The sequence below is a fragment of the Anopheles arabiensis genome, chromosome 2 (genome assembly GCF_016920715.1).
Source record: "Anopheles arabiensis isolate DONGOLA chromosome 2, AaraD3, whole genome shotgun sequence".
Classification (NCBI taxonomy): domain Eukaryota; kingdom Metazoa; phylum Arthropoda; class Insecta; order Diptera; family Culicidae; genus Anopheles; species Anopheles arabiensis.
The window spans coordinates 102,717,964-102,737,692 of NC_053517.1; the positions used below are offsets into that span (position 1 = coordinate 102,717,964).

The 19,729-nt window shown below is 43.3% G+C and overlaps 1 protein-coding gene and 1 non-coding gene across 2 annotated transcripts in view; one reads left to right on the top strand and one right to left on the bottom strand.

Annotated features, from left to right (window-relative positions):
• The window catches only part of LOC120896437, a 137,502-nt gene extending 121,675 nt beyond the window's left edge, over positions 1 to 15,827 (top strand). Inside the window, exon 4 of the mRNA XM_040300565.1 lies at positions 15,540 to 15,827. Coding sequence (XP_040156499.1) covers positions 15,540 to 15,771 — 232 coding nt within the window. The 3' untranslated portion in view covers positions 15,772 to 15,827. The remainder of the gene's footprint in view (positions 1 to 15,539) is intronic.
• On the bottom strand, positions 2,854 to 2,926 carry Trnak-cuu. The gene has a single exon. It is a non-coding gene; the product is annotated as a tRNA-Lys (tRNA).
• Positions 15,828 to 19,729: the final 3,902 nt, after the last annotated feature.

The following is a 19,729-nucleotide window of genomic DNA, read 5'->3' on the forward strand; positions in this document are numbered from 1 at the left end:
AAGATAGAGTGAAGTTGATATTCTGTTATGTTTTGCTATATTTCATTAAATATTTATTAGAATACTTCATATCATACACCAAAAGAAAGGAAATTTAATTCCTCAACTATTTCTTCTTCTTCTTCTTTGGCTCAACAAGCGTTGTCGGTCAAGGGCTGCCTGAACCCACTTGTGGGCTTGGCTTTCAGTGACTAATTGGTTCCCCCCCATAGCAGGATAGTCAGTCCTACGTATGGCGGCATGGTCTATTTGGGGATTGAACCCATGACGGGCATGTTGTTAAGTCTTACGAGTTGACGACTGTACTACGAGACCGGCTAAACTATTTAAACAACCATAAAATATGCTAAAAATATGAAATAAATGCATTTAAATGTGTTTCCCCCTTTTTCACGGTGCAAAGTAATAGTCAGCGAGAAATCACAAAATAAAATGCATTTATTTCACTATTTTTGTATGTTTTATAGCTTAACAAGTTGTTGAATTTGCTATCTTTTAGTGTACGATAAGCCATATTCTGATTAATATTTTTTGCTTTTGCGACAAACAGCCCTACAAATTAATAATGAAAAATTGAAGTATTTGCTATGTACAAGATTATTTATGAAAAATTGCTACTTTTATAAGCAGCATATTACTGCCGTCGATCAATAGTAGCCTGATTGCTTAAGGCAGTGTACAATTAAGTCTTGGAGATAACGATTTGGAAGAGATACGAAATATAGCGTCATAGAAAATGTAAAACAACAAATAGAATATATATTTTGTATTAATTTCAAAGCACACAACCAATTCATCTTCAACGACAAATGTTTGGTGCGGCATTGTTATCAAAGTTTCTCTCCCCAAATTACATGTGCCGCCAGAAAACTACCTCATGCAGAGGCAAGGTTTATGAAGCCACACATTATTATTTTCGCTACAGCCTATAAGGCGACTATTTTTATAGTCCAAACCTCGCCGCAAAGTTTATCCGCAATGTTCTGGGGCTTTTCGTTTTATTGTTATGTCTTAATTTGTCTTGAGCCGCAACCAAACCACACACACACAAAAAACACGAGATGCATCCAATTGGCAGCCATGTGTATCTCGCTTGTTGTTTGTGTGCGTCTGCGGGGTGTACTGTCCGGATATCGAGCCCGCAAATAAGTCCACCGGCAGGCAGACAATTGCTCATTTCATATTTCCATTTTTACTGTAAATTAAAAAAAAACACGAAGGAAAGAGGTTAAACGACGCCTTTTACGACGACGTGTGTGAATGATTCTCACGGCCCAAAAGGAGTGGAGTGGCGTGGAGAATGCAGCGGAAAAACGGCCGGGAAAGCGGTCCGCGCGTCGTAAAGCAGCCCCCGTTTGTGAAGGGAGGGTATACAAACAAGCGCGCATTTGCCCACTTGCGGCTGTCGAAATGGTGTACCGTATAAGGCAAATAAAAATCAAATTAGAAGGATAATATTCCGCTCGTAAAGCTGCGTGCTCAAGTGGAGGAAAAACAAAACTACCCAAAAAATCCAGTCTCGAAAAAAGGCAGTTAAAACCAATGGAAAAACACCACCACCGGAGGAGGGTTGGGGCCGTTTGTAATCTTACAGCCCGAAAAAATAAAAATTCTTCGATACGGCCATACGGTCATAGGCCCGCTCGTTGCATACCCGTTTGACGCAATTGCGCCATCCCAGGGCGGACGCGCGCGCCCGCTCGGCAGATTAATAAAAATTTTATATTTTACGATCGAAGTCGATCGTAAAAGTGCGACCCAATCTAATGTGTGAGGGCCCGTGCGGGGTTGAACCAACCATCAAGCAAGCAAACGGACAGAGAGAAAAAAAATACACACACACAACTTCCTCCTAACCGCAACCGTAAACCGTTCTGAGCGCGGAATAATTTGCCGTCCAAATTCGGAAGGAAAATAAGCACAAATTAATTAATACTAAGCCGCAGATGAGAGGTAGTGTGGTCGCGGTGTCTGTGGACCACGGTATAGCACCGTAAAGCAATCCTAAAGTCGTTGGAGAATTTATCCTAAAACCCCTTCCAACCTAAAATGTGTGTGTGTGTGTGTGTGTGTGTGTGTGTGTGTGTGTGTGTGTGTGTGTGTGTGTGTGTGTGTGTGTGTGTGTGTGTGTGTGTGTGTGTGTGTGTGTGTGTGTGTGTGTGTGTGTGTGTGTGTGTGTGTGTGTGTGTGTGTGTGTGTGTGTGTGTGTGTGTGTGTGTGTGTGTGTGTGTGTGTGTGTGTGTGTGTAACATATTACAAGCCCGAGACTCAATAGGCCGCAATAAAAAAGAGGAAAATCTTGTTCCATTCCACTCCAAACACTCTCAGCTATATTTCTGCACACACACACAACCAGTCCAAGGACACTTACCACTACTTCTGGTGGATTTTTGCTAATCTTCTCAAAAGCTTTTTATTTGCCCTCGTGCCCATAAAAAAAACCCCCCACAGCAACCTCCCCGTTACACAAATGGTTGCGGTTGATAGTTTCTAATTCCATAAAGATAGTGGCATAAATTGTTGTGGAGCGGCACAGAATTATGGGCGACAGTGAATGATTTTTCTCGGGGAGTTCTGGGTTTTTTGTTTGTTTTTGAATTGGTGAACTGGTTGGGTGCAGCAGCAGGCTAGAATGTAGAGAAGGAAGAGAAGTTGTCAGAGAAAATATCGCCTCGAGATTCTATGAATACTGCAAACAAAAACACTATGTCTGCTTTAGAATGACTCGACATCTAGTATACCATATAACCTTTTTCTATAAATAATTGGCTTGTATGTGTCTATTAATAAAGAAAATATGCTTTCAATACATCTTTTTTCTGGTGGGAGGGTGGACAAAAAGGTATTTCACAGCGCCCAACGTGGGGCTCGAACCCACGACCCTGAGATTAAGAGTCTCATGCTCTACCGACTGAGCTAGCCGGGCTTGTTGAAGACCTGGCTTATATAAATAATTTTCTATACCTTTCATCTTCATCGCCTCTCCCTATCGACACGCACCGTAACACTTGCACATTGCTGTTCCGTCGCGCAATAACCATTTCCTTCTAATTAAAACGCACTTGTACAACGTCTTCAAACGCCCTGCGAGAGAAGGAGAGGGAGAGGGCCTTAAACAGTAGCTTGATAATCGGACAAAATTTGCATCCACCATCCACCCAAAACATTTTGATAGGCCTTTCTTACCTTATCCCCTCCGCCCGGGTCAGTCCGAACCTTTTTGATGTATGACATCTGATTTTTCATCGTGATAAAAATGAAACATTACACTCAAAACGCAACCAATTACAACAAAGGACGGCTGTGCGAGCGAGCGAGCGAGCGAGGATGGCGTGCGAAGTGCGTTTATTATTAAAAAGCGTTGGAAATCTCTCTTGAAAAATATCTTGATCTTATACACCACCGACACCCCAGGGTCAGACCGGGGCCCCCGTCAAAGCATTTGCGTGCGTAAGCGCCATCAACATACACACACACACGAGCGCGCACTCGCTCAGAACGCTGTTAAGTCGTCTCACAAACGTGATATTTACCAAAGGTCTATTGCCTTTAGTGGAAGTATTATTTAAATTTCTCCTACTTTTTTGTGTTGGGCACCCTAGAAGAAAGAACTCGGTGGAAAGGGCACACTCGTTATCTTGCAGTACCGTTGAGATGTGTTAAGACCGTATCAGGTAGCTGGTATAGCAAGCAAACACACACAAAAAATCAGTTCTTCGCCAACGTTTGAAGAATGCTCTCGAGCGAAGCACTCTTCTATCTAAATGAACCACCACTACCACCGCCAACCTGTCAATGCTGTCAAAGAAAAATGAGACCACAAGACCAGAAACGTCATTAACCGCAGCAGCAGCAGCAGCAGCCGCCAGTAACTAAGCGATCCAGCCAAGGCTTCCGAGTATCCGAGGTCGAATTAATTATCACAATCATCATCCAGCGTCTTCCCGGGAAGATAAAACACATCCACCAGAGAGAGAGACAGAGTCCTGATGGGACGGAATCCTTGACTCTCTGCATACGTTTGCTTGGAGAGGGGAAGAACGGTAACCATATGCATGCTATGATAGTAAGAGACGTTTGGTGCTTATCGGGCACGCTTCAATGATCATTAATGTAATGGTATGTACATGTAATCCGCAGCAACGTCCCAGCAACGTCTTCTTGTGTTGCATTGGCATCTGGTGGCTGGTATCTGGTTTGACTTCTGACATCCAATAATTCCTGCCAAGGGAGTCCGCCCGCTGAAAGCAGGACTGAAACCACATCATCTAGTAAACCTGCCTATACGGGAAGATGTCCAGAAAGGGACGGTTGCCACTTCAACACAATAAAACCCGCACAGGAACCGCTGCAGGGTGTGTTGGGGACTGGCAAAATCCCAGTAAAGGACCTCAAAGTGTGCTGAAGTACACACAGGAGTTTTTACGATTGGGATGTGGACAGTAAAGAAGTAGCGGGAGAGAGAGAGAGTGGAAAAAAACCCCAACAACTGAAAGTAGAATTTCCTTCAAAGGACTAGTAATGGTATGGGGAAGAGAACCACCAAACCCCTCCCACCCACTCACTCACAGAGAGAAACAGCTTCGATGCAATAAAATTTCATGAATTATTCAGCAGTGATAGGATATTTATTTTTCTTTGTTGGGACACAGCCCAACAACAGCTCTCGGTTGCGGAAGTGGGAAGCTTTTCGGTGTTTTGAAGCAGCCTCAGACGTCCACCAGCTCAACTCCTTCACTCGTGAAAGTGGTTTTTCCCCCCCCCCTGGACAGAGGCAACCATATCGCGTAAGCTTACGCTGCCCAACACCAAAGAACCTCGAAGTACCAGGAACTTGATCGAAAATCGGACACTAACACTGGTTGGGAAAAGGAAAAACGGTACAGTCCCGGATTTATCTGTCCCGGAGCGAAAATGATGCCCACCACCACGTCGTCAATGATGATGATGATGATGTGATAATGTTGTGTTGATGTTGGTAGGGCCCAGGATTCACTTAAGAAAATGGGAACAAACCCACCATCATCATCGCTGCCGGCTCGCCTACTTGGAGCTTGTTAACGGTCAGTTGAAGTTAGGTTTCGATCATAAATCATCTTCATTGCACATCCAAATCCGGCCGTCAGGCCGCCGTAATGTGAGCGCCGCAAATAGAGCGCAACGATGTCGGTTCAGGTTTCAGACGCTTCAGGACGCTGGGACTTGCCCACGGCTTGTCCTATCATCCAGATGGATTCAGATGAGTGGAAAAATCATTATGCAAATGCAACTGACAGGAGACAGGAGTGCGACACTACGAACACAACAGTGCCATCCTTCGAGGTTCGAGGTTGATGTCGCGCAAAGTGTCTATCTTTTGCTTTATTTTGCTCCACTCACTCAGTAACGTGCACTTATTGCGTGCATTTGTAATAAAAATAACCTTCACCAGCTAGCACGTGTGTGACAAAGATTTGCAAATTGCAGCCCCCTTCCCTAGTCGCAGTCGGAAAAGGCTCTAAGGAATGGAGCTGGATGAATGGGCACAAGCGTCGTAACAAATTAAAATTACAAAACCCAACCAGGAAGCACACACAGTAATGAATTACTTAAACAACATGTTTGAATGCGCCTGGTACTGCTACTTGAGCAAACAATTTTCCCGACAACAAACAACAAAGAAATATGGTTCCTCTTTCTCTCCGCCGCATCAGCCAGTCAGCCAGCCAGCGAACCTTTCCCTTCTGTTTTCAAAAGTTTCCCATTTAATGGCGAAAAAATACTGTCTCTTAACAACAAAAAAAAGTACTGAAGAGACATTGCAAAGGAAAGCGGGGAAAAAGTACCCACCATCCCGCCCATACTGAAGGCGGAAGGAAATTTTCATCATCCAAATATACTCGTTGCATAAATTTATCATAATTTATAAAAGTACACTCTTTTTCCCTTGCACTCGGATGCGGAAATGTTTACTTTTTTTGGCGTTTTTCTTCTTGCAAGCAAGCGCAGGAGATTTTCATTTTTATTTTTCAGTTTTATTAGGACAAGCAGAAATGGAAAAGAAATGGAATTGGCGCGACACTGGCCACCCGAAAAAAAAGGATACGTGCCGGAAATGGTGCCGGTGGTCGTCGTCCGTCCTCTTTTGCAGAAAGTCAACACGAACGGTGCAAGGAGGGCAGCGCGCACCGTACCGTAAACAACATTTTTAAACATTTGTTGCTGTTCTACCGGGGTTTTATTTGTTGTTACGGGGCTTGTTGGTCGTTCTGTTTGCCAATCTTTGCTTTTTAACCCTTTTTTCCTTTAGCATTAATGGATTCCGTTGGCGGGGAAAGGAAGATTCACTTTAAAAATTATGTTTGCCAAACGAACGATATGGTTTTTTAAACCTGTTTTGCAGTCAAACGTTGAGTGCTTTTAGTAATGATTTCGAGAGTTTCATTTGAGTAATGTTATTTTAGTATAAATTCAGATTCTTTCTACCTGTCTTTGGAATGCGAAAAAGCAGCAATTGAACGATTTTCTATTTAGTCAATTATTCACAATTATTTAAAATGCTAGTTTCATCCTGTTTAAATATTCTAATTGTGTTTTATACATTTATTTTCAAATGAATCAACATACAATTCAAAACAACGATTTTCTGCGCCTCCTTCAAATTCAAATTCAAAGTTCAATTCAAATTCAAAGCAAATCTGCTAAAATACCCTCTACATGGTGCACTTCACTTCAAGGATACTTTAATTTCGCTTCTTCCACTCCTCCACAGAACCTTGACATTGTACAGTGAGATGAATATTTTTGGCGAAATATTACCCATTGTTACCTTTCTTCTCATCTAAATAAACACTTCCTGCGCTTTGCTCCCCTTTGCCATCCAAAGGCTCCCGTTTTTCATACACTTTGCACTACCATTACCAGTAGAAAATGGTTCTTCCAGCCTCAGACGTAGCAAAAAAAACATCACCCATGACCATGAAGAAACCCTGTCTGTTATACCCCGTGCGAGAAACACCTACTCAGCCTACAACGGGTGGGATGGTGAATTGAATATTTTAATAATTTAGGAAACAGAATAAAATTACAATCATTATTATCATCATTATTTCGTGCTGCAATTTTGAAACCGCTCCCCTCTGTCTGAGACATATTCCTGTGAAGCATCCTTCCTACAGCCGTAATTGGCTGGTGGGTGTGAAAGTGAAGAGAAATGGTCGCTTAAAATCTGTCTCACACGAACAAAAAAAAACTTTAATCTTGCGCGATGAGACGATGATAAGCTTAAGAGAGGTAAAAAAGCATCATTGTTGAGAAAGTATTGCTCTACCGCTTGTCCCATTTCGTGATACTTTTGCTCGCCATCGCCAACAGAGCAAAGGAAACACTCAAAAATTACGCATCACCCCAGAAAGGAGGAAAGAAATGTTGTTTCAGGATATGAAGTGTAATAAACATTCTGCGGCACGTTCAATCGACAACAGCCAGCGGAAGGAAACATTCCAACCAACCGGGTGAGCGGGTGAGAGTGAAACCAGAAGTGTGATGTTATCGTGGTGTAAATTGGTGAGTTGATAAAGCCAAAACTTCCCACTGTGAATGTTATGTTGTTACGTGCGTGCTAGGGAAGCAACGGGAACCGCGGGTGGAGGATCGCTTACTTCCTAATTTACATGCCTAATTAATCTACCGAGGAACGGGTTCTTTCGGGTTGAAAAAGGATTACAATCGTTCAAAGTCTCAAATAAAAAAAACGGAGAAAAGAAGGGGTGTACACTATCGCTACAGTTCGACATAAATCAAACAGAAAGGAAATATTTTCTGTTCCCCAACTACAGGGCACAACAAACGGGTCGCTCTAATCAGGAGTCTCGTGGGCAGGTGAACAGGTGATCCTGGGCACCGTTTCTTTTTCATTCATCACGCAACGGGCAATCAACAGCATGCAAGATTGGAAGTATAGAGAAAGAGAGAGAGAGAGAGAGAGAGAGAGAGTGTGTGAGAGAGAGAGAGAGAGAGAGAGAGAGAGAGAGAGAGAGAGAGAGAGGGTGCAGTAATGAAAAGCGATCAAGTAATAAGCGATAAGACTGTGCATACGGCGACTACCGAGCAGTGCAGGTGGAAAGGTACGAGAACCTAATTTGCTCCGAAAACAGCTTCATTGCCGAATTGGAAGAATTTATGTAAAGGAAATTAATCAATTTATTTGCCTTTTTCCCCCCGAATGAAACTATTTGCCTGACCCTTTTTCACTCACCACACAAAAATGTGATGAAAGAAATACTTCACCAAAAAAAAAACGATTATTTTGATTATCATTTATTCATAACAAGCGTAACCGTGAAAAGTATAGCTACATTCTTTTCGCAAGAAATTCGGCTACAAAATTTGCATGGTTTTTTTTTCGCAGCCCACCTTACTTGGTAAGAATTATAATTCAATCACAAAATCATACAACAATGCTGCCATTTGCCTGTCAGCAAACGGTTGTTGATTTATGCGATCGCTGAAAGTCCATAAATTCCATAAACCACGTTTTGTTGAGGCACGTTTCCTGTTCCTCTCGATGGTAAAGCATGGAATGGAGTGGTTAAAATTTGCGCACTCAGCACAATGCTTGCCCCGAAAGCTCTCACGTGCCATCTCTCTGCGATGGCATTCTGGATGATGATCTACACGGCCGCCGCGGGTTAAGCCGAGGCTAATGCTCGATTCAACACGCGCGGACACAAATTGATGCAACATACTTGCATGCAAAGTGTCTCCGTTTCTTTGAGGTACCGTTATAGCTGTTTGAGTTCGTGTTAGGTTTTGAGTCATATTTGTTGCAACACATACTTCTTGAAGCACGTCCAGGTCAATAGGGATGAATGAAACTATGACATTTTGAGGTGTAAATGGAATGAAGATTATGCAAGTGTTATTAGAGCTGAAGACACCCAATCGATGTACTCGTTAACACCATGTTTGCCTCAAAAATCCGCTATTGATGCCTAAGAACAACCACTTAATTAGATTATTTACAATAAACCTTTGCAAATATGTATCATTAAAGATTCGCTTATTATAAAGCTCTACAACAAAGGTAAGCGTTTCAGGACATTAAATCCGCAGGAACTTTTTGATACACCCATAGTCGTGTGAATATCCTTCGCCTACAATTCCTAATCGTTGTGTCTTCAGCTAAAGGCACTGACAAGCCTAACTTGTCTTTCACTGTCATTGTCTTTCAACCTAAGCGCGTATCTATTCTACCCATTCTCTAAACGGTTTATTGCACCACTAATTGAGGCTGCACCACATTCGCATGTTGGCGTGCCTAATTTGCATGCGTGAAATGTTGCACGAGTTGGGAGCGAGCATGTGCGCGAACAAAAGCCCGTCCACCCAGATCATCTCCGCCCATCGATCATCGGCGATCATCAGCGTACGCGTTCGCGCGTTGCACTTTGCAACACACACACACACACACTACAGGGTACAGAGTCTTCAATTTGCTGAAACACTTAAACGCACATACACATGTGGCCACCAAACCGGGCATGTGCGTGTGCACTCCTCTTTACACTCTACCCCACCCGAATGCTGTCTGGCATCGGCATCCATCCTATCCTTCGACATGCTGTGGTGCATTTTAAGCATAACGAGCGCATGACTGACACATACCGGCCGTTCCTTGTCGTTTTTTTTTTTTGTTGTTGCGATTTTCACTCTCCTGAAGTGTCTGCAGGTTTTGTTGAGCTGCTATTCCGCTGTTGTTCATGCTAAACATTTGCTATCATAATTATTTGCAATTATTAAAGAAAACCGCTTTGTGCGACGAGCCCGAGGCTCGATCTTGATTGATGCACGGCGTAGCGCGCAGCAAGGTGTCAGAAGAAAAAAATCGAAGCATGCCATGAAACGGTGCAGTTGCGGATGCAGCTACCTACGCATAGCGCTCTTGGTTACCGCCCCAGTACGCGCCCGAAAAGTTCCGCAATAACCGTTCCGCTTATCAGTGACGAATGGGGTTTTCCTTTCCCATTCAGTGCGCTCGGCCGCTGTGGAACGCCAACTGGTGGGGGGAGCTGGAACAAAAAACGCACACCAGCTTTTCTTCAACCCAGGTGCCGGCTGCTCATAATTAGAGGAATGCTCGGAAGGAGGGAAGGTGGGCTTGAAAACACGCTGTTAATGCACTGCTCAAACATCTTCTAAACACATGTTTTTCAGCCGTGTTCGGCATGGGCCATCATCCCGCGGTGACGCACACATTGCGTGCAGTATGGGTGTGGCATGCGTGAGTGTGTGTGTGTGTAGGCAGGGAGTAGTGGGCCAATTTTCCTGCACACCGATGATTATGACTATATTACACCCCGTCCCACTAGGTTGGTGCGTTTCTGCGATGATGCGTTTAACCTGTGCTGGAAGAAAATGCTGTTGGGTGAGTGTGTGAAATTGCAGTGCATAATGCGCGGTGCGGTGCGTTTCTCAACGGTCCAAAACGGCAAAAAAAACAAAACAAAAACTAACTCCCGGCTCATTGGGCTTTTGGCAAAGGGAAAGCTTGCGGAGGATGTTGTGCGTTGCGTACGCCATCCGTACAAACCCGTTAACAAATCGTTAAGCCGGCAGACAAACTGGAACACCAATCGCGTCCGATGGATATGTGCAGCAAATTGGCAGAAACATAGGTTTTGCACTTGTAGCTTGTGTTCAATTTGTACAGAAAGTGGGAAAGAAAATGTAACTTCTGTAATAAATGAGAAGCACGGTGGCTCATTACTCGCATTACCGTACATTAGACAGTTGTTGGTTTGCAGCTGACGAGGGAAGTCTACATTTTACTACAATTACTCGTGTTCTAGGAACACAGAGTATAGCTTTTTCTACTAAAACCAACGCTAACAACTGGGAGTTATTTGATTCCAAGTAGGATTTTTACTATTTAATGAAAGTATTATACTCTTACGAAGCAGAAATGCTATTCAATAAATGAAATTTTCCAAGATTGAAACTGAAATTTTCAGTTTTTTTAAGGTAATATGTACCTCATCTAACATCTTTTCTGTGGGGAAGACTTCCTTTTTTTTATTCAGTAGGGACGGCTTTGCCTTATTGCTTAAGAAGACTTCCTTTTGATGAGATTTCAAAACAGGACGGATGTGTTTCCATTTTTGAATTTTCAGGATATGCGTTTATACGATTTTTTAGGTGCGCTTATCCTTGTTTATTGCTTATTTTAATCAAATTTCTGTCCAGTGGAGTTCCTAGTTAGTTTATTGCACCATTTCCTTTTCTGATATCATCCCGTTTTGGTCACTATGAGAGACGAATGAAGCCGAGCCGAGTACATAATAATGATGATGATGATAATTCCCACCTCTTACCCCAAACCAGAGAAGAGAAGGATGGAAGTATCTTTAAGATAACATTTCGGTATTCCCTAGCATACTTTACATAGCTCTCCAAGAATCGATTATTATTATTTGGCGCACCACTTATCAGGCCACAACTGCGACATGCATATGGCCAGTTCCGCTGGTACTAACTGCTGGCTCCAGGTTCTCTGGTACCAACGGCCTGCTCCAGGGCACTACCTGCCGAAGCAGAGATGCTCAAAGTATCTAAGCCTAACAACCTACCATTCAACCAATTTGTAACTATCCCAAATCCAATTGAAACAATCTTGGTCATAGCATGGTCCATATCCTTATTCCTAGATTAAACAAGACCATTTTCATTGATTAAATCGTGAAAGAGTCCACAAGGTCCAAAGACACTTTAAAACAGCATACTACTAACTATTATTGCATATTAAAGTTCAAGTCTTAATTCTGATTTATTAATATTTCATCAGCAAATGGAAAAAAAGTTCTTAGTCCTTAGCTTTTGCACCTGTCGTTATTTCACACATCTTCGTTGACTCAACTTTCAGTGAATTGTGTGGATTATTGGATTAACAAGGCTACAATCTCGTCCGTGGAATTTATCGGATTGGTTTATCTGTCAATTCGGTTTAATGCCTCGAACATTGCAATGAGTTGCTACTTAGAATTCTTCACCTCGCACATCGTTTAATCACTCGATCGATCCGACCTGCTACCACACCTTGATCAGGCTCCAACCCATTATCAACCGTTCCGTGTGAAACGGTTCAGTCGACTTTACGTCTTTCACTACTTCACCCTCTTTCCCCCCAAGCAGTTCCCATTCCTTTGAGGTGATGGCGCGCGTGCCTAAACTCACCAGTAAAATCCAAATTCCTTCGCTTCGCCCGCAAAAAGCCATAAAACACTTCGACGACAGCTTCGACGAGGACGTTCGTCCGCTTTGTACGGCCAGGCGTCCAGCCAAGGCCAGTTTATTGGTTTGGTGGTTAATCAATTTCAGCAAACGGTTAAGTTTTCTGGCGCCCAGTGGATGCCCCGGTTTGCTGCTGAAGGCACCACCTTTCTTACATAAATCTTTGTGTACCGTTTCTGCACTGGTTTGCGCTGGGGCGCTTGGAGTGAGACAACTCTCGCACAGTGAATGGTGAAGGTGGAGTGACGGATGTGATATTACCAAAATCATCACACAACAAAAAGCGCAAAGCTCTCACAGCGACCAATTTGCCAAACGTTCATCACCGTCGAGTGTGGGACTCTACCACCCCATATGAAAGTACTCCACCAATGGTGGACCGGTGGTTCGGTACATAAACTTCCCAATTTAATGGCACACTAAATACACAATTTAATCCAACCCGTACCCGTCCGTACATTAATCCGTGGCTACGGGATCGTCACTGCTATTTCAAAAATAAAAAGATCACCAGAAGCAGGAAACGGTGCGCAGTGGATTTGTGTGAGTGTGTGTGTGTGTTTGTTTGGTTTTGGGTTCTTTCCTTTTCTTTTTGAGTAATGATCGGACCGAATTGTTGCTTCCCTCTGGTGTGTGTTTGTGTGTTTGGTGGTGCTTTTGGGCACGGTTTTGAACCAGCGCACACCACGTTTGCCGTTTGGCTGTGAATAAATTGTCAAGCTATGTGAAATGAATACTAAACTATCCGTGTGGTCCGTGCTAGGCTGCGGGACCCCGGGACGCTTCGCGGTCTTCGCTGCAAGCGTTCGTGCAACGATGGCCACAGCTCTGGGTGTATGATGTACGTATGAAAGTGTAGCGCTTTTGGAAGGGTTTTTGTTTTGTAGATGAAGCTCACAAACGTAGCCGTCTGTCTTTATACGCTGGATTTGGGCAGCATGGTCTTGACGGTTATTGAGTTCCCTTTGGAGGATATTTTCAGTTACATTGGAAGCTAAATGAAACTACCTAAAGAGAAGATTAAATACAGTTATTAGAATCCAATTTTTCAAACTCTTTGCAGTACAATTTGTTCGTACCAGAACTGTCATCCATGAGCTGTCTGCATCAATCGATCAAAACTTCAACCACAGCGTCCTTCAATACTGCCTTCACTTCCGTTTTGGGGTTTAGAAATCAACAAAAAAGCCTTAAACTACAACCCGTATGCATCCGTGTCTCGTGCCCAAAGAACGTCTGGTGACGACACGACGTTCACGGACCGGCAAAAAAGAGCACCGGCAAATAGGCAATGAAAATGCAACAAGCCCGTTTGGTGGTTGTGTGGCGCGCGCGATATGAATTGCATGCCGATTTTCCGCCGACGTGCGCTGCCGAAATTGCACTTTTGCATGTTGGCCAACACTTTCTGGGTGTGTGTGTGTAGCTACTGTAGCCTTTTTGTACTCGTTGCCGCTTTCCTTCTACACAAGAGCATAAAAGCCATCGTTTCAATTTAGCATAAAAATAAACCCTTAATGTTCTTGGAGGCAGGCAGGCGATCGCAGAGAGGCGTGAGAATAGATTGAAAATGAGAAAGTACCACGCCGAAAGCAGTGCAGTGAAACGAACAGATATGAATATTGTGTTATGTTTGTTAAACACCTTGCCAGCATATTTATCACTACTAGTGAGCACAGCAATCGGAACGGCACACGGTAATGTTACAGTACATTTACAATCTAATTACGACCATGATTGATCACTTTCCGCAATGGCCGCATGCCGCGTGTTGCGCTCATTCACTGCCAGCCAAGCCTCTCTTACCTCTCGGGCTATGCTTTCTCTAGTACACTGTAGCCTACTCAATTAAAATGTCGTTAATATCAACATCATCTTCAAATCATTATTGCGCCACTCTCGCATGCGGTTGTTACAATGTTGCGCACCGAGGGAAACACAGCGCACAAATCACTTGCGCTGCGCCTACTGTGGTGTTGCTCGATTCTGCAATGCCTACTGAAGGCCACAGAGCTTTCCAGGGCGATTTTCCATCCACAAATCCAATCTTCCTTCCATCGCTTGCTGAGGCGTAGCATCCATCACTGACCGGGTATGGATTTCAATGCTTTCACGTTCTCAGCACGAAAGGGTGGAGCTCTGATGGTGGCGGTAAGCAGTTTCGGTGCAAATGTGCGTGCATATTTTCCATGCCTGCCCTTTTGGAACCTATGTGTGTGTTAGTGTGTGTGTAGCATTAATTAGGAATTAAATGATCTGAGAAATAATTGAGATACTATGCGCTGGACGGCCGGCTGTAAAGGGAAAGAAAGGCACCCACAAACGCTTGCTGGCCGGTGGCTTTAGTTTGATTTCATTAGAACGTTTCCGGTTACGCTGTTACGCTGCGTTCTTCTACTATTTCTGGCTCCAAATTTTCCCTCGCAGAAGGTATGAGAGGCCCAAAGGGAGGGGACTTACAAATTCGTTAATTAAATAGTCACCTTTGGTTTAGGAAAAAGTTGCCAAAAAAGGGACTTCCGTCCGACTTCTAGCTCTGTTGTTATACAAACTCACACACACACACACACCTTGTAGTTAATGAACCAAAGCTAAAATAATGGAAGCAGGAAGGTTTTGGGAGATATTTTCACATATTTCGTTCCACCGACGGTCGTCCGTTTTACCAGCAAAAGCAAACACTTTACAAAACAACGCGCACTCAGGGGTCTCACTCTCATTCTGGGCTCTTGCAGAAGCAGTTTGGAACTCGCGCTCCTGTGCGCTTCCGGCCCGAATGCCATTAGCACATGATTATGTGCTTTCTTTCCTAATCAGCCAGTCCAGTTTCACCCCACTCTTTACATTCAGCTGGTTTTGTCTAGCACCTTACGGGATGAATTCATTACGGCGCGTTTAGTGGCTTTTTCGGTTTAAATTTTCGCCCGATACGCTACCACACACACTTGTGTGTTAATGTGGATGAATATTTATAGAAATGTTTCCACTCCTTTTTTTTTCTCCAAGGCTGGAATTTCGTGTTTGCCGAGGAGCGCCCTTGACCATTTCTTCAAGCTTAAGCGGGCAGCTGAACATTGCTGTTATCGTTATCGAAACTAACCGCTGAAGATTGCTGAAACAACGGCAGGGCAAAACATGCTTCAATAAGTCAACATTGTTTATTATGTTTTTAATTTTTATCTTGAATTTTCCCTAGAAAATGGTGGTCCTCACTGTTCCTTCTAAGCATTCTTATCGTTCCCCCTTTTTCTCTTCATTATCTCTTTTCTTAGCCAACCCCCATATCGATTACTAATGACCACATGCTCATCTCATCGTAGAAAGCTCTCCCATCTACTCGGTTGCTCTATTGCCGGTTTGTCTATCTTAGCCATTCCCATCCAGGCAGCAGCATCCTGCTTATCCGCTCAAACACTGCCAGCAGCAACTGCGCAAGCTCGAGAGAACTTTCACGTCGAATTGAAGGCTTCCCGTGTCATCGCTGGACAGATAAGTAATTTATGAATGTATCCATCGATAAATGGTGTATTGTTTGCTGTTAGAATGTGTTTTATGCCTCAAATCCCATTTACTGAGCATGCAAAGTGTATCAAATTCTAACTGAAACTTTGAACATCAAATGCACTAAAAGTTATTCATCTCACCAAATCGAACAAGCAGATTTGGAAACGGTTTTGCGGGTCATAGTTCTAGTATAAAACTTCCCAAATAAACTCTCCAGCATCCTCTCATCTAAGCGGAAGCTTTTGTCCACAGAGAGAAGCATACGAGCATAGCGCCGCATCCTTCGATTGGCAGGGCGCTTTTCCGAATGCGCATATGCAATTTCCCATTCCCCGTGCGTAGTAAACCAATCGTGTCGAGGGCGGAGTAGAGCAGCAGCACCTGTTGCTGCTGTGTTCCTGGGGATGCTGTCTTGTGTCGCCAAAAAGTTCGCCACTATCAGTACCGATCATGCTCATGGGAGAAAGTGGCAAAATAAGGAAAGAACATTTGTAACAAAAAGACGGCTTGAAGAGCGAAAAAAGGTGGAGCTTTGCAGTGTAACTATCACTCTGTTGTAACGGGTATTATACAATCTTCTAGGTTTATGTGTGTGTGTGAGAAAGCAATCTTTCTTCAGGCACAATATTAGATGCCAAGTGAAGGGAAATAAATTTGGCGCTCACACAAGAAAAATTACCTCTTAGAAAATATTACATTTCTTCCACAAACCACAAACGCAAATGACAGCTCACAATTGTCACCATTTTTCACTCCCCGGCGGTGATTGTGGCGTTTCATTGCTTTAGAGAAAAAACCTCAACCAAAAATCGCACACCACACAATGGCATCACGGGAGCACCGGGGATTAGGTTAATAATTTCGTGGCTACGAGGGGGGAGAAAGGTTTTATTTACGCTTTATTTTGCACATCTTACGGCTGCGGACGTGAAACGGAGCCCAAAACGCATAAGTCAAAAGTAGCCGGCACTGCCGCAGGGGGAGGGAAGGCTCTAATAAACCAGGAGCTTTCCCTTCCCAGGTGCCTGGTCCGCTCGCGTGAACCGTGCAGCGTGTTGTTTTACGGGACATTAAGTTTTTCGTTTTTCTCGTTCTTTCAGTTAGAAAATTTCATAATTTCAACCTTACTACGGCGATGAAACACCGTAATGAACAGCCGCTAATCCAAATATTAATCGTCCTCTCGATGCTCGCAAGGCCCAAGACCGGGCGCAGCCAGGATAGTCACCACCTGGCTAGGGGGAAATGGGAAACGGGCAACGGTAAATGCGTGGCATAAATTATGTAATTAACAAACTATAAACTTAAAGAATGAACCACACTCGTAGGGTCAGCCTTTTCGTGGTTGTTTGCCGCATTGCCCCCCCCCCCCCCCTCCGCCAAGCCCCAGAAGGTAAGAAACACGGGCGGAAATAAAATTGTTAGACGCTTCATCATCTAGAAAACAGAAGAAACTACAAAAAATAAAGAAGTACCCAGCCGGACCGGGTAACACTTTTATGGGGCCCGCCATAATCCGCCGTTGTTCCGAGGCCTGAGGGGCCGTCGCGATCGCGCAGCTCATAAAATGTCGTGTTTAAAAAGGGTTTAGTCACTATTTACTCTCCAGCCGTTTTTTCATCCAAACCCGGCCGGACCGGACACGGGCACACTCGCGTAATGATTGGGTGGACTTTTCTTTCACGATTTGTTTCTTGCAAGAACGGGGGGGAGGAAAAAAGCCACTTAACTCTCCCCTCCATTGGGGATTGGACGCTGGTAAGGCTTGTGGGCCCTCGGTCTCTCCTTCTCTGGAGGGCTTATCGGCACGGAAAATCTTGCACCAGCGCTAGAGCTTATAATTCCATGTTTCCGTCAAGTTATGACTGATCGCGAATAAACGCCAGGTTAATTTGTGCCAATGCCGCCGTGTGTGTGTGGCTAGGGTGGTGGTGCGATTAGATGGGTTTGGGTTGGTGTTTGTTTTTTATTCGTTTTTTTTTCTATTTTTTGTACTCCCTATTGGAAAAGGGAACTTCTTAAAAGCTCAAGATTGTGGTTAACAACATCCGGTGGAAACTTTATTGCTTTATGTCGCTTCATCAAGAGTGGCGAAACGTACTGCTTAAAATGGGGAGTGTATTTATTCTTTATGGTTGTACGGTTACTTAAGAGTACAGCTGTTCTTGTAGTTTCTTACGTTTGGGAAAGTATTTTATTCATACTGATGTATGTTTGTAGAATGACTTGCAATAATATTGCGAAAATTAATCATTAGAATATTTAAATATTTTACCGTTTAAATGGTACAAAACACACCTTATAATAATGGATGCTCTTTCAAAAACTTCTTATGCTTTTCTCCCCCCAAAAAAAGCCTTGTAAAAGTATCAAAAATTCAGCTTTGAAACAAGCTATGACACTACCACCGGTGCATATTCTTCGCGAAGACCTTTATCCATAAAGTAAAAACAAACAAAAAACCAAAAAACCGTAGTTCCTCTCCCGTGCTTTTGGGAAGATGCTGTATATCTTTCCCGCTTTTGCGAATGCAGCTCATCGTGCCCGTGCCAACTGGGACCGCACTATTCCACTATTCAACTTTTAAACTTTCGCCCTCTTTTTTTTTCATTTGCTTCCTCCACATTTTGTTACCGGTCCGTTCATCTTTCTCATCATCATCATCATCGTCATCATCATTAGCAGCAGCAAATCTCAGCTGAACGAGCGCAGCGCAACGCTATCTTTCTCTCCTTTACACCGCTGGACACTGCCGGAGCGAAGGGCCCGGGCGACTGGCCAATGCGAGAACTACGTGAGTTGTAGGCGTTCCAAAAATCCGCCGACCATCATCATTGCAGTGGTTGTGGGCACAAAAATGTGGAATGGATTTTTTTATTTTATTTTTTTTAACATTAAAAGATGTTCGAAATTAGGAATAAGATAAATTAGAAAATATGGACATAAGTTGAGATTTTAAAAGTTAATTACAAATATAATTAAATTTGCGATTAAAAAAAAGTGTTAAGATGGAGCGTTTACATGATACAATCGTCAACTCGGACGACTTAACAACATGCCTGTCGTGTATGCAACTGTCCTCGTATGGACTGTCCCCGGTAGCAAAGTATTCCATAGAAACAGGAACGGTACGATACGGCAGATCACGACATGTGAAGTTCGTCCTACTGTTTCCTATTGTACTATATTATTTGGCGTAATAATCTGCCGTTAGTGATTCGTTTATCTCTGTACTATTCGTTTGGAGGACGTACTATTATCAAACCAATCAAAAATCACAAGATTTAATTAATCAATACAATTTTTAACAATTTTAATATTATTACTATAGATTTCTGAAATAGATTAATCTACACCATTCAAACACCTATAAAATACTATTACAATGGTTTATAACTTTGTAACGTCTTGTATCTACTTTGACAAAGTCACTCTCTTTACCATTCAAAGTCTCTATTAAAATGAACACAAATAATGGCTCATCTAATAACATCCAAAATGAGTGCAAGCGAGGATTTTTGTCATTGGTTTGGAATGAGTAATTGAAAGTAATGTTTAACTTTGTGTGAAATTTGAATATTTAGCATTTTGAGGAAAAAAATGTGTTATATCTTAGCAATTCCATTGCACTCCTTACTCAGTAGCCAACGATTAATCCAACGCTGTATCAAGAAGGCAACCCCTGCACCGCAAAGCGCCGATGCACGGCAAAAAAGGCGTGGTTGACGAGCTCCATCCATTGAAAGAAGCTAAAAAAAAAAAACAAAAATACGCCAACACACATACACAGGTTTGTACTCTCTTGTGATGCGCTCCATTCCGAAAGGTAAGCAAACGGATTCCCCTTCCCACCCTTCTCGGCGGGTGAATTATGTCTGTGCGGGCGCCCATAGTTTGATCGCGCTTTCGTCACCCGCACAACAACAATCCCGGCCCTTACTTCGTTTTTTTCCCTTTT